This window comes from Lotus japonicus, chromosome 1, assembly GCF_012489685.1.
Source record: "Lotus japonicus ecotype B-129 chromosome 1, LjGifu_v1.2".
Taxonomy (NCBI): Eukaryota; Viridiplantae; Streptophyta; class Magnoliopsida; order Fabales; family Fabaceae; genus Lotus; species Lotus japonicus.
The window spans coordinates 87,015,934-87,038,179 of NC_080041.1; the positions used below are offsets into that span (position 1 = coordinate 87,015,934).

The 22,246-nt window shown below is 34.9% G+C and overlaps 2 protein-coding genes across 2 annotated transcripts; one reads left to right on the forward strand and one right to left on the reverse strand.

Annotated features, from left to right (window-relative positions):
* The first annotated feature begins 10,691 nt into the window (after positions 1-10,691).
* On the forward strand, positions 10,692-11,357 carry LOC130710284 (agamous-like MADS-box protein AGL80). Its single transcript, XM_057559491.1, has one exon. It carries the CDS (start codon positions 10,692-10,694, stop codon positions 11,355-11,357), a length of 666 nt encoding a protein of 221 aa, XP_057415474.1.
* Positions 11,358-12,030: 673 nt separating this feature from the next.
* Positions 12,031-19,675, reverse strand: LOC130727407 (potassium channel AKT1-like). The gene is made up of 12 exons (XM_057578533.1): positions 19,241-19,675; positions 18,555-18,920; positions 18,186-18,243; positions 17,696-18,007; positions 16,474-16,719; positions 16,028-16,126; positions 15,722-15,754; positions 15,454-15,639; positions 14,967-15,167; positions 14,683-14,758; positions 13,373-13,969; positions 12,031-12,631 (listed from the first exon to the last, which is right to left on the reverse strand). The coding sequence occupies exons 1-12, from the start codon at positions 19,486-19,488 to the stop codon at positions 12,366-12,368; spliced, it is 2,688 nt and encodes an 895-aa protein (XP_057434516.1). The 5' UTR covers positions 19,489-19,675; the 3' UTR covers positions 12,031-12,365.
* Positions 19,676-22,246: the final 2,571 nt, after the last annotated feature.

The following is a 22,246-nucleotide window of genomic DNA, read 5'->3' on the forward strand; positions in this document are numbered from 1 at the left end:
GTTTGTTAGTTTGTTAGCAGTTAGTTAGAGTTCAGTTAGTTAGTTTTTCTTTATCTTTCACTGATTAGGAACTTGTATAAAAACTGTAATCTTCAAGCATTGAATCTAAGAAGAATCATTCAATCAATTCATTGTTTCTAACATGGTATCATGAGCTTTTAGCTTCCGCTTTCTCTCTTCGTCTCTGATTTTCTCGGGAAAATTCCTTTTCTGTTGGAATTTTCTTGGTGACGGTTACCTATCTTTTTTTTTTTCTTTTCTTCTCAGACATTTTCTCGAACACTTTCTTGGCATTCTCTTAGCTATTGTTTCTACTTTCTCAGAGATTTTCTCAAGCTTCTTCTACTTTCTCAGAGATTTTCTCGAGCACTTTCTCGGCATTCTCTTTGCCGTTTCTTCACTTCTCTTCACTGATTCTTCTGCATAAAGCTTTGAAGCTTCTTCTACCTTCAACAATGGCTCCGATTACTCGAGCAAATTTGACAGACTCGACTCACGATTACTACATTCATCCAAACGAGAATCCCTCACTTGTTCTCGTTTCTCCAGTTCTTGATGGGAGCAATTACCATGGCTGGGCTCGTGCAATGGCGATGTCATTGCAGATGAAGAATAAGTTTGGTTTCGCTGATGGTTCGATTGCAAAGCTCTCCGATGATGATCCTATGCTTTCAGCTTGGAAGCGCTGCAATAATCTTGTGCTTTCGTGGATTAATCATTCGGTTTCTCCAGAGATAGCAACTAGCATCATCTGGATTGACACAGCTTCTGGAGCTTGGCAAGATCTGAAAGATCGTTTCTCGCAGGGAGATTCGGTAAGAATTTCTCACCTGCATCATGAATTGTATTCTCTAAATCAAGGTGATTTGTCTATTACTGCTTACTACACCAAGATGAAGATTCTGTGGGATGAACTATGCAATTATCGGCCAATTCCTGTTTGTGTTTCCCCTCATGCGTGCTGTTGTGAGGCTGTGAAAATCTTCAAGCAATATAGGGAAAATGATTGTGTGCTGTGTTTCCTTAGAGGTTTGAATGATAATTTTGCTGCTGCTAGATCTCAGATTTTGTTGATGGAACCTTTGCCAACTTTGTCTAAGATTTTCTCTATGATAATACAACAAGAAAGACACTTAGGCATTGGAGTACTTCCTGAGCCAGCAGCTATGGCAGTTCATACTGGGAATACACAAGGCACATATTCTAATTCCAACAGGGGAAGGTCGAATTCTCAGTATTCTTCAAGTAAATCCAATGTGCAGAGGTTGTGCACACACTGTGGAAGGCAGAATCACACTGTTGAAACATGCTTCCTTAAGCATGGCTATCCTTCCAACTTTCCAAATGGTTATAAGCCAAAGAAGGCTTACATTACAACTTCAGGAGGTGATTCACATTCTTCTTCAGATCAAGATGAACCTCCTTCTTCAAGTCTTGAGCTGACAAGAGAGCAACTTCAAGGTTTACTGGCATTACTTCCTCAATCTAAGCCCACTGCAGTTTCACAAGCCCCCAACCTTAAGCCTATTGCTGCTTCCAACCTTGTCAGTAGTCACAATGTTATTGCTAATAACATAGGTATGGTCAATTCTCAATGGATCATGGATTCAGGTGCCACTGATCACATTGCTTCTTCCTTATCTTTCTTTTCTTCTTACTACTCAATCAAACCTGTACCTGTATCTTTGCCTAATGGAGCTCATGCTATTGCAAACCATTTAGGGACAGTATTTCTTTCACCTACCCTGACTTTACATAATGTTCTCTATGTACCTGAATTTTCTGTCAATCTTGTTTCTATACACAAGCTTACCAAAGTACTAAATCACAGATTGATTTTCACTGATTCCTTGTGTTTGATTCAGGACAAGACCACTTTGAAGATGATTGGGAGAGCTGAGATCAAGGATGGGCTATACATCATGGAGCTTCCACCTATTACTAGTTTCAAACCACTTCATACTTTCCATTCTGTAAACATGAGTACTGTTTCGTCTTCTAATAAGTTGCCAAATATATGGCATCATAGGTTAGGACATCCATCTCAGCCTTGTTATATTTCTTTGCAACAAATGTACCCTGCTATTACTACTTCTCCATGTAAGAATTGTGATACTTGTCATTTTGCTAAACAAAAAAGATTATCTTTTTCTTTGAGCCATACTATTTCTGGAACTGTTTTGGAATTGTTGCATGTAGATATTTGGGGACCATACAGTGTTGCATCTATTACAGGAGCCCAATATTTCCTCACAATTGTAGATGATAAGTCTAGGTTTACTTGGATAAAATTAATGAAAGCAAAATCAGAGGCTCGGGCTGCATTACAAACTTTTATCCTTTATGCACAGAGAATCTCTTGTTAAAATAGTGAGATCAGATAATGGGGTTGAATTTGCCATGACTGATTTTTATTCACAGCATGGAATTCAACACCAATTATCTTGTGTTGAAACTCCACAACAAAATGGTGTTGTGGAGAGAAAACATCAGCACATCCTGAATATTGCTAGGGCTCTTATGCTGCAATCTAACTTGACCCTTGAATTTTGGTCTTTTGCTGTGATTCATGCAGTATACTTAATGAATCTTTTACCAAGCAAGGTTGTATCTTACTCATCTCCTTTCATCATTTTGCATAACCTGAAACCAGACATTGAACACTTACGGGTTTTTGGTTCTTTATGTTATGCTACTTCCCTTACTGCACATAGAACAAAGTTTCAACCAAGAGCTAGGAAATGCATTGTTCTAGGACAGAAAGAAGGGGTCAAGGGATATCTTTTGTTTGATTTGAACACTAGAGAAGTTTTTCTTTCAAGAAATGTCATTTTTTATGAAAATGTTTTTCCTTTTCAAGCAACTGACACAGTATCACTATCTTCTTTGTTCCCTGTTCCCTCACTCCCTACTGATCTTAGTTCTTCCTCAGATGATTTCACTCCCCCACAGCCAGCTCAACTCGAGCCAGATACTACCATCATTTCTTCACCCTTTTCATCACCCTTGTTACCACAGCCACCAGCCTTGAGACATTCCACTAGACAAACACAAAAACCTTCTTATCTCCAAGATTATCATTGTAACATAGCTCATACTTCTTCTCAGGCCTCTTCCTCTTCAGGTGTCTCTTATCCTATTTCAGATTACATATCCTATCACACACTCTCACCATCACATAGAAGGTTTGCTTTAGCTGTTTCTCAGGAAGTTGAACCTCATACATATAATCAAGCAGTGAAGCATGAATGTTGGAGAAATGCCATGGACCTTGAAATTACTGCTCTAGAAAATACTCAGACTTGGGTTCTAACTGATTTACCACCTGGGAAACACCCTATTGGTTGCAAATGGGTTTTTAAGATCAAGAGACATGCAGATGGGAGCATTGAAAGGTACAAAGCTCGGTTAGTAGCCAAGGGTTACACTCAACAACATGGTCTTGATTATTTTGAGACTTTTTCACCAGTGGTTAAGATGACCACAGTGAGATTAGTTCTTGCTATGGCAGCATCACATAACTGGCACTTGCAACAGCTGGATGTTAATAATGCATTTCTGCATGGACATTTAGATGAAGAGGTCTACATGTCTCTTCCACCAGGATATAAGCCAAGTCATTCTGGTCAAGTTTGTAAGTTGGTCAAGTCTCTATATGGGCTAAAGCAGGCTAGCAGACAGTGGAATTCCAAGCTTACATCCTCTTTGATCTCACTTGGTTACACACAATCCAAGTCAGATTATTCCTTGTTTGTTAAGCACACAGCCAACCACCTTACCATCTTGCTTGTCTATGTTGATGATATAGTATTGACTGGAGATGATCTTGAAGAAATACAACATGTCAAACATATTTTGGATCAACAATTCAAGATCAAAGACCTTGGAGCTCTCAAGTTTTTCCTTGGTATTGAAGTAGCAAGATCCAAGGAAGGTTTAGTCTTGTCACAAAGGAAATATGCCCTAGAGCTGATTGATGATGCAGGCCTGTTAGCAAGTCAACCAGTTGCTACTCCAATGACACCAGGAACCAAGTTTTCAGCTAGCTCGGGCCAACCTTGTTCAGACATTCTTGCTTATCGAAGGTTGATTGGTCGGCTACTCTATCTCACAAACACAAGACCTGATCTGTGTTTTGCTGTGAGCACTCTTAGTCAGTTCTTATCTAATCCTATGACAGAGCATCATGATGCTGCACTTAGAGTTCTTCGCTATATCAAACAACATCCTGGTCAGGGCTTATTCTTTTCTTCGACTTCAGCACATACACTTACAGCGTTTTGTGATTCTGATTGGGCATCATGTGTTGATACTCGAAGGTCAATCACAGGTTTCAACATCTTTTATGGTACTTCCTTAATTAGCTGGAAATCCAAGAAGCAAAGTACTATTTCCAGATCCTCATCTGAAGCTGAATATCGAGCAATAGCATCCACAACCTGTGAAATACAGTGGCTACTTTATCTGATGAAAGATTTACATCATCCTATGTTGTCTCCTGTAGCTCTTTACTGTGATAACTTGTCGGCCATTCATATAGCTCAGAACCCCACATTTCATGAGCGGACTAAGCATATAGAAATTGATTGTCACTTGGTTAGGGAGAAAATTCAACAAGGGATCATCAAACTCATGCCAATTCCAACTACTGCCCAACTTGCAGATCTGCATACTAAAGCACTTCATCCAACGCAGTTCAATCATCTTGTTTCCAAACTGAGTCTTAGAGACATATATGCCTCAATTTGAGGGAGGGTATTGGAATTATTGTAATTTAAATTAGCAACTTGACTCACAAGTCAAGTCAGTTAGAGTTTGTTAGTTTGTTAGCAGTTAGTTACAGTTAGTTAGAGTTTGTTAGAGTTCAGTTAGTTAGTTTTTCTTTATCTTTCACTGATTAGGAACTTGTATAAAAACTGTAATCTTCAAGCATTGAATCTAAGAAGAATCATTCAATCAATTCATTGTTTCTAACAATAGTCTGTGCCCGGATAACAATGTTTCTCAATCCCGTAAACAATATTTCAATATTGGATTATTGGTACTATATATAGCATATATTAATCCAAGTCAGCTATAAAATTTTCAGGTATTTTATTTCGATTTGGATGATGTAGCATATTAAACAACAACTATGTTCAGCTGGAATTATACATATCAAATTATCAGTTTGTTTCAAGAATTACTTACAGAAACATATATGCCATCAGCCATGCCATGCCATGTGCAGCCATAATGATAGACAGATATTGAACATGCATATATATTAGTAAATTTCTGTTTCAGAATAATCAAGTGCTATAGTTATGCTCGTTTAGATAAAACCTGCCTCTGCTTCAAGGGCGGGCCGGGAGGTGATTAAATAAAAAGTTTAATTGCATTTTTATCCCTGATCTATTATAATTGTGAAAAGTCACATAAGTTCCCACGTCAATTAATGAGTTCATATCAGTGTTAGCTCATTGACAGCTAAAGATGGCACCCGCGCGGGGTGGGAGCGGGGAGTGCCTTCCCACTCCCCGTCCCCGCATCTCTTTCGTGTCTCCATCCCCACTTTCTATTCCTTGGCGGGGTGAATTTTCTCTCCATCCTCAATCCTCACGGATCCCATGAGATCATTAACACATCATTAAAAATATAATAAAACTAAATTAAATATGTAATTTTTTTTAAATCAATTAAATATATAAATTTCTACTTGAACGGCAAATAGTTATATATAGAAACCACAAATGAGAATGAAACATGTTAAATTCTATAAAAATATATATAATGAAGTTCAACTAATATTGAATTTACTATTAAGAGTATTATTGATTTTTTTACCTATGTATACAGGGCGGGGATACCGCGGGGCGGGAGGGTGATCCCCACCCCCAAACTTGTCTCGGGGAAATTTTTGTCCCCACCCCATCCCCACTGGGAAAATTTCCCCAAGATCGAGGCCCCAAACGGGGCAGTCCCCACAGGGATCCCCATATACAGGTGGAAATTAACATCCTATTGACAGTAGAGCGACAGAAGGATCAAAATTGCTCACGCCAGAAAAATCTAGGACTAAAAACGCTCGTTTTAAACATCAAACACCACTTTTGCACAACAATAGGTGACCAAAATTGCAATTAAACTAAGTATAAATAATCATATTAAAAAATGAATTAAGCTAAGAGACTAATGATTTGTGAACCAAAATAAATATTTGAAACAATTTTTTTTTTGTCAAAATTTCATAAGATTAAAGCAAACAAGTTAAACGACAATTTCAAATTATTGATAATCAAATCAAATAAGAGTATATACTACGAGATACCACCACAAACACATAATAAAATACAAGCCCGCTTGCTCAAGTGAAACTTGGGAAAAAAAGGAGAAAAACCAGTCATCACCCCCAGGCCCCAACATTAGCACTGGAAATTCAAGTTACAAATTACAGAACGAGCATGATGCTCTAAACATCTAGCTGATTCCATTTTCAGCAGCTTTTAAATAACACTGGAAATTTATGGACGGAAACCAAATGACATCTAGTTTATTGTGACTTCCACTATATTTAAGCTTTTAGTAAAATGTCATCCGTGTATTGATCATAGACTTGAACTTGATGTGGACAGCACTAAGCAAGAAAATCCATGGAATTTGGTGTGTGCTACAGGAACTCAGCCAGGGAATTAAGCGGTGATTTCTTTGGTTATTTTGGTATCTTAGACAATTTGCATATGAAATCAAGGATATAAAACTGTGAAGCGTCACTCAGACTCATTAGATGCAATCAACTTGATGAAATTGCAACCATTTCATACTCACATATATTCAACTATTATTTGGAGGATGAAGGATTTTATTAACCGATATTGACAGGAATCCCTACATCACACCCTGAAAGAAGGTGTGCTGATTTTCTAACAAAATGTGTTGCCTTCTCAAAGAAATCGAATGGTGATCATCCAGTCTCCTCCATTTGAAATGGAGAAATTTTTCCTTTCTCATGCTACCAGTTCGACATAAATTCCTATTTACATGTTAGAATATAATATAAAACCATTTATTTAACCCTTACCCAACAGCTTAAGTTTTTGTGATAATTGGTTGTTTTAGATGTAACAAAGCCCATATGACTTAGCGGTCTAGAATTATATCTTTGCTCCCTCACTTTCTATTAAAAAGTGGGGACGGAATATCAAATTTCATCCCAATACTGCAACGGATAATTTCAAACCGTCCCTAAATTGTGACAAAATGTACATTTTGTCCCAAATTAGTACATATATAGTTAAATAACCCTTATGACGGAATGCTATTGCAAATGTTGTCACAAGTTGGGACGAAATAATTACGAAACTCTGTCACAAAATTTAGCGCCATGATTCCCACAAAAAATTAATAAAACAATTGGGACGGTATTTATATTCCGTCCCTGAATCGCGACAAACAGTATATTTCCGTCCCAAGATTTCGACATAATTAAAATTCCGTCCCGCAATAACAAATATATTTTAAATATTATTTGTGACAGAATGTAATCATTTATTCCGTCACACATTGGGACGAAATAATTAAACAATTTCTTCCCTAATGTTGGCGCCTAGGTTTCCCACCAAAACTAAATATTCAAATTGGGACGGAAAATAAATGTCGTCTCAACATTGTGACGGTTCTCTAAATTTCGTCCCGCAAAAAAATATATTTTTTAAATATCATTTGTGACGGAAATTATTGCTAACTCTGTCACAAATTGGGACGAAATAACTAAATTATTGCGTCCCTAAAGTTGGCGCCTTGCTTCCCTCCAAAAAAAATACTCCAATTGGGACGGAATTGTATTGTCCGTCGCAAATTTGCGACGAGTTACAAAATTATGTCCCTAAATTGTGACGAAATTTATATTTTGTCCCAAAATGTTAAATTAATGTTTTAAAAGATCTTAGCGACGAGAAAATGTCGCTAAATCCGTCACGAATTAATTATTTTGGGACGGAATTTGTTTCCGTCGCAAAATTTCGTCGTAATTTGAGTATTTTCTAGTAGTGAATTCAGGGTTGATTTTAGGATTTGGGGCCGAATTTTAGGTTTTGGGTTGAGGTCGATTTTAGGGTTCGAGCTTGATTTTTGGGCTTAGGACCGAGATATGGGTTCAGGTCGATGACGATTTTAGGGTTTAAGGTCGATTTGAGGGTAAAGGACTATTTCAGGGTCTGGGCCGATTTTATGATTTGGGGTTAATTTTCGGTCTGCCTGACTTGTTTATAGAGAGAGAGAGAGAGAGAAAGAGAGAGAGAGAGAGAGAGAGAGAGAGAGAGAGAGAGAGAGAGAGAGAGAGAGAGAGAGAGACTCGTGCCTTAGCTCTATGAACTTTTGGGGGCTTTTCTTGTTTCTGACTGTTTGGCCCCGATGGCATTTTAGTATATTAGAAAATATCAAGCTTTACATATAAAAATAAAATGTTATTAACTATTGATTAATAATGTGATTAATGTAAATGTCAAGAAAATTTGACTTATGATCATTATTATTTAATTTTTTCCGCAAGTGATTAATAATTAAAATAATATTAATATTTATTTTTAAATATTAGATTTTGAAAATTTTAAAGTAAATTAATTAATATATTTAATAATATAAAAAGGTTGTGAATAAAAATTAATATTATTATCATTATTACTTTTAAAATTTTCTCAAGTTATGATTTATTATTAAAATTTAAATATTGATAGTTTTTATATTTAAGGGCTCGTTTGGTGGTCAAGACAAGATATGATATGATAAGATAACAATCGTATCCTGTTGTTATCTGTTATTTGTTGCGCAAGCAGGATAAGATAACACTATCATGTCTCCTATGATCATATCATGTCCATCATGTGTAAAAGTTATCCTGATTGGGAGCTGAGATATAACTTATCCTAACAGGATAAGATACCGTTATATATTTTCTTTCTTTTAGTATCCTAACTCCAAATTGATTTATTTTAATAATTTACAATTTAAATATAAATTACTTTTGAAATAATAATATTCTTAATTTAGTTAACTTTCATTGTTAATTATCACGTGTCACAACTAACTGAAAACCAATTGGTTAACTATATAATTTTATTTAAAATATATGTTATCTTCAAAACAATAAAATAGGCTAATTAATAAAATTTAAATAATTTTAGTTATTTTAAAATATAGACTCATTCATGAAAATGTAAAAAAATTAAATTTAATAGAATGACCAATTTTTAAATGTATTTTTTATTCAAATATAAATTTGATACATTTTTCATTATCATATCTTGTCCTTAGCATGTGCACCCCAAACACATGATAGGATAAGAGTCTATCATGCTCTTATCCTATCATGTAACTATCATGTTCAGATATCCTATTCTATCATATCCTGTCCTGACCACCAAACGAGCCATAAATATGAAAAAGATAAAATAAATATAATTATTAATTAATATGATTACTGATATAAAATATTATCAATAAATAATTAAATATTGTTATTAATAAACAAGCCATTAGAATTTCACTTATATAATATTGATATTGATTGATTATTATGATTATTTAAATTTTTTCCTCAAGTGATTGATAAATTGAAATTGAAATAATATTAATATTTATTGTTAAATATGATAAATTAATTTTTTACTATTATTTTAAATATAATTAATAATATAAAAGGTTCGAAATTACTATTTAATATTGTCATTAATGTGTGTCAATTTTACTTTTACTCACTATTATCAATATTATTTTTAATTTTTTTCTCAATTTGTGATTGATATTTCAAATACTTATTTAATATTGATTATTATTATTCAATTTTTTCTCAAATGATTAATAACTAAAATTAAAATAATATTAATATTGAATTTTAAAGATGATAAATTAATTTTTTTACAATTAGTATAAATGTTATGAATTACTAATTAATATTTTTATTAATGTGAGTCAATTTTACTTTTATTTATTATTTTAATTATTATTAAAAATTTAAATAATGATAATTTTTTATTATATAATATTAAAAGCCTAAATTGTTGACAATTAGTAATTAATATAATGAATAACATAAATTTGTTATTTAATAAATAATTAATACTATTATTAATGTATAGGTCAAGTCAAGTTTTTATATATATATTGATATTAATATTAATATTTAATTTTTGTAAATTAAATTTTTTGTATTTATCATTTTACACATAATTATCATCTTTAATTATATGATAATGAATTTCATTTTTAAAACTGAACTTATTCTAATTTTCTAACTAAAGTTTCTTTAGTGAATTAAGTTTTGTTAATTATTCATCATACATAATGCATTTTTTTATTTATGTAATTTCATTTATGCTTTTACTTATTTCATATATAGCTAGATTCTGTTGAAATCAATTTTTTTTTATCAAACTAACTATTTTATAGATAAAAAAAATTATCTTCAATTATTAATAAAAATAGTCCCATTAATACAATTAATTTATCAATTAATTTAATAATAGGTCCCATTAATACAATTAATTTATCAACTAATTAATCAATTAATTAATTAATGCACCATACTAATGGATTAACCTTGACTTGAATTAGGCCTCTCAAATGGGTCTATAAAAGAAGAAGAGATGAGCCAATGAATCATACAACACACAACTTCTCCCGTACCATATTTTTTGCTCAATACTATCATCATCATGGTTAGCGCTAGAGGCAAAGTGAAGCTCACGCGCATACTTGAGCGGAGCAAGAGGAAGTCATCATGGAAAAAGAGGGTAGCAGGCGCAAAGAAGAAGCTGAGTGAGGTTACCACCCTTTGTGATGTCAAAGCATGTCTTATAATGTACCCTCTTGATGACCCTCTTGATCATAAACCTCTTGAGACAGTTGTTTGGCCATCCCATGAGGGCGCCCGAGAAGTGATAGCTAAGTACATGAGCGAGAATGAGCTCGTACGCGGCAAAAGGATGGCCAACCCAGAGAGCCACATGCAAGAAATGGTCGTGAAGGCCACGGCGAAATTGGACAAGCAAATGTATGAAATCAAAATTAAACAGATGAAACTTTGCATGATGAAGTGTTTTGAGATCGGTAGGGTTCCACCTAATTTGAGCCTGGATGATACCAATCTTATGGGCAACCTGATTGACCGTTATCTGATGGACATTGATTTAAGGCTGAAGAAACTTGAGATGGAAGAAGAGGAGGCTCATCAGAACCAAGCTGCCACAACTGTTGCTGGTGCATCTAGGAACAAAGGAAAGGAACCTATGAACTATGATGCATCTAGGAACAAAGGAAAGGAACCTATGAACTATGATGCATCTAGGAACAAAGGAAAGGAACCTATGAACTATGACTAGGGTTTCTTGAAAAATCCAAAGCGTTTCTCGGCCAATCACTCCATTCCTTTAAAATTTCAGTTCTTGTTGATTTTGATGTCATGTTTGTTTTTGTTTTTTTGTCCCCAATAATGTATGGTGATCTCTATTGTTCACCTTGGTATTTCCTAGTTTCAATAATAAAGTGATTGGTTTTGTTTCGCAATATAATTACTTTTAAATAATTTCCGGAAATTGACCATAAATAATTGTTTTGGTTCAGTTATCAATGAATCCAAGGATTAGATATAACTGTACAAAATTTAGATAATGGTAAAGGATGGAGATTTATTTGAATGTGACGTGTTCATTTCCATATAGATTCTTTTGGAACAACTCATGATAAAACCAATTGTGTCAGCGTAATAAAAAACAAACCCATCGTCAAACTCTGAAAGTGAAAATGAAGCTGTTCATACTTCATAATATGATAATACAAACTCTGAAAGTGAAAATGAAGTGTAATTTTAGGGACCAAGAATGCTAATTCCAAAGTTTAAGGACTTCGATTACACATTCGTGTTAAGTAAGGGACCAAATGTGCAATTAAGTCATTGACATTTGATGAATTAAGGCTCAACACATTAATCACATTGCCATTATCATTTGGATCAGTGGACGATTATCTTCTCCTTTAATCACAAAAGGCTAATAATTCCACTGTACACTAATCTTAAATTAGCCAAGGGGCAGGGATTAATTTCGCTACTTTACAAGTTACAAGCAAGGTATTGAGAGGAACTAAACTAAGAATGTAGGGAAAAGGGTAACTGGATATTACAATGCAGCAATGGATGCACATGGCAATATGGCATCGAAAAAGCTAAAGAACCAATTATCATTTCTCTCTTTGATGCATGTTTAGAACTTCTTTTACAATTGATTCTAAAGTCAAATTCAATTTTAAGGAGAAATTTTTGTGAACAACTAATAAATGCTAGAAATGATTATGATAAAACATAAGTTGATGCAAACATGATATCAGTCGCTTCACTCGCTTGCAATAATAACATGATCACCATCTCGTATAAGGTTTATGTCATCAATTTCAGCTCCTTCTGTGGTCAAGATTTTTGTGGGAGAGAAATCAAACTTTTTGGCACCAACATCTAGCAGTTCCTCAAGGGACTTGGGAAGCAAAATTAGCTTTCCAGCAGGGTCACCTTTCTCAGGACAACTAATTGTCACTCTAATGGCTTCTGATCCATTGACATGGCTACTGCTACTGTTTTCATGTGACTTGCGTTCCCATTTATCTGCAAAGTTGAAATGAAAACACAATTGATCAATTCTCAAGCCACTCTTGGATTTGAGTTAATGCAAAGAGGGATATGGATTCTTTCATGTTAAAATATAATTTTTTTTATCTATCTCAACTCACAATGCTTAATATGGTGGGTGAAAATACATAAATAATTTTGTATTGTATTTTTACATTATCTCACACAATAGCCTATTGACTTCAAGCATGGATAATGCGCGCTGAAATTTAACCCTTTACATTAGACTAAGAGAGAAAAAAAAAGGGTTGAACTTGTAAACGACCTAGTCATAGAGGCTCTGACATCACGTCATGAATCAACTATCCCAAGAATTTAAACTATTATGCAAAGGAAAGATTGCATACAATAGACCAAGTGGCTGAACCCTTCCTTGAACCCTGTGCATTGCGGGAGGTTTGTTTATCAAAACTTATTGATCTTTATGAAGTGAAATAAACATAAATTTCTTGAGATGTGAAGTTTTAAAATAACCACCATCTTATTCCAATATGTATGATGATTCATGTGAGGACGAGCCTTCAATAACAACGGTAAGGTTGCTGTTATATGACTTTGTGATTACAATGGAATTAGTCTTTTGAAAAATGCAAAGTAAAAATGCATATATTAGATGCACAAAGTGAGTTTGGCCCCTTCCTAGGCCTCACACAGCGTGAGATTCATAGCACCATATGTGTTTTATTTTTATTTTTATGTATGATGATTCATCCTTACCTCGATTAGCAGCTGAGATGGTGCCAAAAATGGAATTATGAAAAGTGCTAGCCCTTCTCCTCCTATGATTATCTAGCCATCTTAACTCTTCACTAGGTGGTTGTGGCATGCTATCTTGGGAAACACAAGCAGGCATGTTTGGTTCACTTTGAAACTTGCCAATCCCAATGCAAGTTACATTTCCATGCATTGGCTTTCTCATTAGAGGCACCATGTCATCACCTCCACCTTTGGTCTGGAATATGTTCTTGATTTCTTCATGACCTTGTTGTTCTGCCATGGCCCTTGGAGTCCAACCCTTATCATCTGGTTTATCAACATCTGTTCCTTGGTCCAGAAGGAACTGCACCAGCTCTATGTTTCCTTCACACACTGCAGAATGCAGTGCAGTGATTCCATTCTCTTTGGGCTGTGTCACATCCACACCATGCTGAACAATTTCCTTGAGCAATTTCAAGTTGTTCTGCTCAACAGCAGAGCATGCTACAAAGCCTGGATCAGCTGCTGATAACTCTGCACCATTGTCTATAAGAAGCTCCTTCACAGATTCATGCCCACCCAGCATTGCTTCCCATAGTGGCACACTTCCATCCCTATCTGTAAAAATATATGCTATTAGAGGCATCACAGGTACCAACACAAATTATTGTTAGTAGAAGTAATTCTAAAGGCGTGTTTGATGAAATTGAATAGGAAAGCGCCTAATTTTGGATAGAATTGATTCAGACACAATTGGTTATGGGAAAAGTAAAGTTAAAGGTGATATGATTTATGTTCGGATATTTTTACTATAAAAGTGAATTTTACAATAAAATAATAGAATTATAGAAATATCTTGCGAGAAAAGTTAGATTAGAGATATCACAAGTACTAATACAAATTCTTGCTAGAATAACTATGTTAGTGTCCATTTGATATCTCGTCTGTGTTGACGCAAACGAGGAAACACACATACCAGCACATCAATAGAAAAACAAAATTCTGTCATGTTTGCTTAAGCAAGGATTAACGTTGAATTCAACTGAAATCCAAACATATACAAAATTGAATAATAAAGTGCTTCAACTCTTAACAATGACCTCTCAATCTCATGCTGATTGTTTTTAAACTTGTTTTACTTCTCTTTGTTTTTTAAAGGTATTATCAAACTGCATTAAGTGTGTATTTAGATAACAGTTGAGTTTACTTTCATTAGGAGTGCTTAATTCATTTTTTTTATTGAAGTGCGTGCAATTGTCGGCTATTCTAAAAAGATCCCTCCACCTCTATTGGCCTCTTATCAAACACTATATAAAAGTTGTGAAGAGTACCTCTACTATTTGCGTCAGCACCATGTTCTAGAAGCAAAGCCACACAGTGCCTATAGCCTTTGAAAGCTGCAATATGCTGTTACATGAAAGTAAAGTAGTAAGCATCATGGTTTCAAATTGCAACTGCGGCTGCAACGTAATGGATTTTGGATTCAATGTGTCGGCATCAGGACCACAATGGCAGCCGCATCAACCAGCATTTGTCCACAGTTCCGCAACCCAGCGGCAACCAGTATTATCTAAACAGATATGCATTTATATTCGAGCAAAGAAAATCTACATACCAGTGCTGTCTTTCCATTCTTATTAGGATCAATTTCGTTTGGATCTGAACCCTGCTTCAGCAACCGACTTAACAATTCATCGTCCTTTCTCTCCACCGCAAAGCACGCGCTGACGGGTAAATCCATTTTACCCCGAGCCAGCATGGCTTGTGTTTCTGCCAAAACAACATCCATATCTGGAAGGTCTGATGTTTGCAAATGCTGCAATAAGAGTAAAAAGATGTTATGTGCATGAAACTACAAATTGAAAGGTTCTGTGAATAAAAGATCATGATGAGAAAGAAACTTGCAGTAAAATGTGTCTAGCTAGCATACTGAGATTGATCATTGCGTGGATACGAATTAAAGAACACTTATTGGAATTTATCAAATAAAAAAAGACACTGAATAAGCTCCAATAAATGCTCTTTAATCCGCATCCAGACTGGATCTAACTTCTAGAAAGAAAACACAAATCATAATGCACAAATAATTTATATTTATATACATGGAGAAAATTGTTCATGATAACTGTCCCATCTCCAACATTTGAATGTGCAAGATTTAGAAATGTAGTACGATTCAAGCGCAGAATTTGGCACAATCTTTTGGTTCGAACTGTAAACTGCTGTGGCCTGTAACATAGAACTCCTATTTCTCCAACTACATCCCCTGCCTTTATCTCACCAACAATCTGCAATTATTGCACAGCACAAGTTATTAATAATAGAAACAAGTCTTTATGTGATGATGATTCTTGATGTAATTAGACTTACAGTTTCAGCTCCCTTCTTTTCTTTGATGAGTTCCTGTCAAGACAGAAGAAAAAAAATGAAAGTTTAGCTCATCTTATAGCATAAGCGCTCATGTCATTGTCTACTGTGGGAGCTGGCAAAAAATTTCCAATTTTGCAAAGGCAAATTTGGATTCAAGTTTCACCTTACTGTACTTGAAAAAGACATCATTCAATGCATTAATACTTTAAAAGCTGCACTTTTCAATGATTATTTTCCATTTTACATGACTTAATCCTCAAGGCACTAATTGGAATAAATGAAGTTAAAGATGGTGTAGTTTCTTACTCCTTCCCCGGTGACAAAGATATAGAAGTCCGTTGGCGCTTCATTCTGCAAAATCACATCTTCCTTTGGAGGAAAATACTCAGCCTTCATCTCTGTGACCTTCAAATTTCAACAGTTCAAGATAATAAGCACATAAAACAACCTGTTCATCATCTAAACAGACAATGTCTAACAAGTAGCAAACATACAACATGATTATTCTTGATGTTTAAATCAAATAGATGAACATGTTTCTGATTGAAAATAAGATATTGAGTAGTTAATAAAGATGTGAAGAGAGAATGCCATGTTTACAGATCAGATGTCATGGTTTTCTCACACACAATATCAGGACAAAAAATCAGAGGATAAAAAGCAATTATAAACTACTCAGGTACACAACTGAAAAGCTTTACACTACTTTGTTCACAGGGTTATGGCAAACCAAAAAGAAAAAAAAGTATTACCAATTGAAAAAGAAGGTCACATGACACTCCATGAAACAAGTACACTTTGTCCAGGATTGGAAGGAATAGAAATTGTGAGATACTAGATCGAATAGCCTTTGGAAGGGAATCAATAATCTCTTGATGCTGCAGTCCTTCTAAATCAGTTCTGTATTTGGTTTGCAAATGAGCAAGCATCCGCTCTTGCAGCCTGATAGGTAACAGATTCCGCTGCGCGAAACCTGCGGCTGCTTGAACTGTGTCTCTCTGATATAACAAAATATTAACCAAACCTCTTAGAAAGAAAGAAAGCAATGAAAGACGAGATATGGTATTTTAGAACTACAACAATGATGTGAATTGTGGATAAGACTATCAAGTGCAAAATTTTCTCAGATTCTATATACAAATTTGGAGTTCCTGCATTCATATACTTGAGTCTAAAAATCTTTGATGGGGAGAGGTGGACATGAAGCATGGATACAAGTTAAGTATGTGTGAAAGTGATTCTAACATGATCCAAAGCATGTTATCTGAGAAGCTACATATTGTAACTTACGAATGAATTTGATTTTAGTGTCTAAGTGCATGTTTGGAAATCTTTCTTGAATAGATTGTGGAGCTATAATTAATTCTGGGAAGACGTTTATGTGAGTTTCAGAATCAATTTTAAGAAAAGAGAAGCGGTTCCAAACATGCTATAAATGTGGATTGCAAACGTGCAACCAAACATGCACTAAAGCAAAGTTGTCCTTTTATACAGATCAAGTGTGAAAACCTTAGAGAAAGAGAAAGAGAAACACAGAAAACTGGGGAAATGAATCTAGATCACAAAGTGTGATTGATTCTTAGTTCCTTCTGTTTATTTATAGTTGTACTGTGTACAATGCATTGATCAAGCTAAATAGAAGTCTAAATGTCCTTAACTGCTTAACAGAAAAGGAAACTAAGGACTAAAACTTAACTAACTGAACAGCTGTAAAATGGAAAGCATCTAACTAATCACACTTAGCTAAATAGTTACATGATATTTACATATATTGTATCTGTTGATAAAAACTATAAAGATAGAGATATAAATGTTGACTTGCTAAATGGGGTTGCAAAAATTATTTAGGACAAGTAACAAAAGTCTTATGGGTCAGGATTGCTCTAAGGACCGTTTTAGCCATATTTGTAGTCAATGTGAGACTTTTCAGCAAAAACCTAAAAAGTCACAGGGTTTATAAATGACTATACTCACATATTTCCTTGTTCTGCTTGTCCGATGAACAACTAAGTTCGTCATGTTTCCAATGAGATATGCTGTGAGTCCCAGATTAAAGAACATGTAGAATATGTCAAACACCATCTCCCCTGTATTTACAGGATGCAGATCGCCATAACCAACTGATGAAAGAGTCGTTATGGACCAGTACACTGATGTCACATAGTTACTCATGAGACTCGTCTTAGCGGCATCAGGGACTATCGAAATCCAAGATGTTGTTCGGTCATGATGGGCACCAATAAAAAAGAAAATGCAGCCAGCAAAATGCACTGAAAATAGAGTTACCTGCAACATCACAACTTATTCAAGTCACACGCTCTACCAAGAGATTAAGTGCATGTTTGAATACACCGTGGAAAACTGAAATCACAATGGATAACCACAAAAACTAAAGGAAGTTCCTTATGTGATTTTACGGGCTCTAAATATGCAATTAAATTAATAATAACAAACAAATACTCACACATATGAGCTTTGAACACCGCACCCAGAAGTAGTTATAATTCTTGTCCTTCTCTAAACTGAAAAACCAAAGAGAAGCCAAGGAATATAGCCTTATCAGTTCCTGTATAAGATCAAAACAAAAGTGCCCAGCCCCAAGTCCCACTCAAAACACCATTTTATAGCTTTTTCATATAAGTGATTATGGGCTTCCAACAGTAGAACTAAACACACTATATAAGTGATTGGTTAGTGTAATAAATGTTATGTCACGGCACAATGTCTACATTAGGAACATCCTATTACCAAAATACAGTATAATATCTGTTTCTTATTAGTTATGCAGAAAGATAAGAAACGCACATATTAATAAATGCAATAAATGTATTACCTTGCAAACATTTTACTGACTCTACGGAGACGCCAGAGGCGGAGCATAGTGAAGTAGCCGTATGTCTTCAATTTACCGGGCAATAACTTGTGGGAAAGCTCCGACGGAACGGAGGCAATGGCATCAAAGGTGAACCATGTTCTGAGATATCTCAAAGCAATGCGCTTACGATCGTCGACCATCAGATATGTAGACTTGTCTAGGTATGCAACAAAGAATCTCAGCACAATGTCCGCGATGAAAAACACATTCACAATGTTGTCACTAATTGAAAGACCTAGCATCGGTTCATCAAGGAATCCAAACTCAAAAGGGACCACCCATGCAGTGTAGACAACTAAAACCGCCAGAAACAATTCCCACATCCTGCATCACCACCATCAAACTAAATAATCATCATCTATATTTTTCTTGTCTAGCACACATATACTCAATAGGAGATAAATCTTATTCGAGCTGGAAACAACTATAAATCCTGGTGGAGCAAACTTCATAGCCCTAATTTTTTCATCATACAAAATCTCTAATATATCCAAAAGATATTGCTTTAGAATAATCAAACATGCATCACTTGAACTAATTAATCTTGGATACCATCATCATTGTTATTGATTAAGCAAACAATCATTTATACTAATGCATATATATAGGTAATGAATGAAAGGGAGGTGTATATATGTATATACTTGTAACGATGGCTAAATGGTGAGATGATGAAACTGCCGAGCTTGGGCCGCCGGTAGTTGGGGTTGGCGTTGGCGCCGAGCGGTGGAAGAGGGATGCCGGTGAGGCTGTATTGGCTGCCCTCATCCTTGGACATCTCATGGATACTGTCAATACAATCTCTGTCTGTCTCGTCATCCGCTGCCTCGTCGTGGTGGCTGCGGCACCACTTTTCAAACACCTTTTTTCTACGCAGCGGCGCTGACGACATGATTAACAATCAATCAATGAATAATAATAATGTTTCGTGCACCTTCGAATAATGTAACAACATGAACAACAACAACGTTTGAATTCTTCCTGGTAATCAATCCTATGTGGTTGTTTTGTTTCGGCGAGGGCTGGGAAGGGAGATGGCTACGTAATATTGCCATAATATTGATCCCTTGTGTGCCATCAATAATCTAAGTTGTTAATTAGTACCTTGTTGACTTAATTAATAGTTAATGTTTTACGCGTATAGCTATAATTTCAAAATATACGTATCTATCTATCTATTTTTAAGTGTTAAATATGTTTTGGTTCCTCTAAAAAATATCTTAGTTTTTAGTCCATGAAAACATACATTATTATATGTTTTAATCTTATGAGTTTTATTTCCATGCATACACCGAATTCTTTCTTGGTTTCTTTTATTTGATTTAACATCTAGGACTATGTCATTTACAAACTCAATCATTGCCGTCAAGTTTTGGTTATATGACGCATATGTATTAAATCACATAAAAGAACACCAAGAAAAAGAGTAATCATATTTTATATTGTATAATTCTCATAAGCAAATCTTTTTTTCTTTGAAAACCATAAGCAAAACTTAACCACTAAGGATAATAATGTGTAGAAAAATCAGATATTAAAACCATTTAACATTAGCTATATTTTCTGAGGAAAAAAGAACAAATTAAGCTACTTTTCTATTAGTGATGTTCGTGATCTGAGGCGTGCCTCCCGCGCGTGTTGCTGTCACTTCACGAGTTTCCTATTTTTTACTGCTTATCTTTTTTTTTTGAAAGAACTCCCGTGCTGCTTATCTCTTGAATTCTTAAAGTATATCATTGAAATCAATTTTTTTTTTCCAAGGTATACCCACCGCCAACCGCCACGAGACTAATTTTTCAAGGCTCTGAAATCACGTTAAATGGGTAGGCTTCTCCCAACAAATGCTTCTCCATACGCACCGCCCAGGAATCAAACCCTGGACTAGATGGTTAAGGAGCCCAACTATTTAGCAGTTGTGCTGCACCTTTTTGGTTTAAATCAATTTCCAAGTAGTATTTCCATTATTAAATCATACAAAGTCGTTATTTATTTTACATGAGGGTATCCATCACTTACATTACCAATGCTTCATTCCCATTGATTTTTGGTACATGAGGAAGAAAAACAGACAAATTAAGGAACAGAATCCTGCAGAAGGAAATTAATCAAGCTAGAAGGGGTTGTCACCAAACACATTGTGGAGAACCCTCCCTTGAAGCATGGCGAGGCAGCAAATTTGCTGTAAAGTTCTTCTCGCAACGGTATCAGGCATAAGACTGTCAATCCTTAATTAATTAATTTATTCTTTGGGAATTTTTCCCATGAGACACAATCACACAAACGAAAATTCCTAAAAAAAAATGGGTGAAATCAGTCTCTTTACCCCGCGAGAACCCCTCCTCGTATGTATAAATCAAAATACAATAATATTCTCAAAACAAAATTCAAATAGCTAATAAATATATACAAAATTATAAAAGATCTTAAACTCAACTCATTATAAAAAATACTAAGAAACTAAATTCAATAAAAAATTTAGATTAAAGAAAATTATATTGGTTATAATGAATACTTCACTTTTTAGAGAAGTATAATGTTTAGGGATTATTTACTATTTAGAGTATTAGTGGATGAATTCAGTATTGATCTTTACATTTCAAATCCTTTTTCTCAAAAAAAAAAATTATTTATTTTGTGTGATGAATTTCAAAAAATATTTTTGAAATTAATTTCAATAATTATTATTTTCACTTTTATTATGTATTGATTTTTTTTGATATGGTTGACTTGTCATTTGTAATTTTTAAATTCATTACATATTTTTTTATATTTATTAATGTATTTTTAGTGACATGCATGTTGGGAATAGCCGTAGAGACCTGTCGTGGGAATGGAGGGATGAGGACATGGACAAACGAGGGAAGTGGAGACGGCCCGGGAGAGCGCAGAAGCACTAACTGCCGCCCCATCATATCATCCCCTAACACGTTGTAGTCTTCGGAATCCTAACACGGTAACACCTAAAGGTTACTCTGACTGCCCCACCACCACACGTATTGACCAACCACTCTGTTATATCAATTGCACGAGCCATGAACCGTAACCATCTTGAGCGGACGAACCTTAACACCATGTTTCAATTTTTGTAGATTAAATCATATAAAGTCCTATGTTTCAATTTTTGCAGATTGAATCATATAAAGTCCTAGCTGATGCAATTATAGTTGTTAGATAAATGATAGTTGTTAGTAATGTTAGTAAATCTATCATTCTCAAGGTTCGAACTCTTCACCCTTCACCCTCCCAACCCTTATGTCCCTACCTCTTACCACTTAAGCTAACCTTCATGCACATTCTTTGTGATTCACCTAGTTAGCCTTTTTTTCCTACTTAGCCTTTTTTGTGTTGCGTTCCTTCTCGGACTCCAATAGCACATAATTGTATTGCTTTTGCTTTTAAGTTTTAACTTAAACAAAGGTTTAATTGTTCTAAAGCAGATGCAATGCAATTTTGTCATCCTCAGAAAGATGTGATAGTTAGGTCGTTCAATAGATTTTGAGCTCAAGTGATGGGTCGCACAGTAGGTTTTAATTGGTAGCCAGTGTAAGACATTTTTTATTGTTTTAAATGTATGATAGCAATAGCCCTTATTTGTAGCTTTAACTTATAAGTAGTTTTCTTTTAATTAACATTGTCCCCGTAGGATAGCT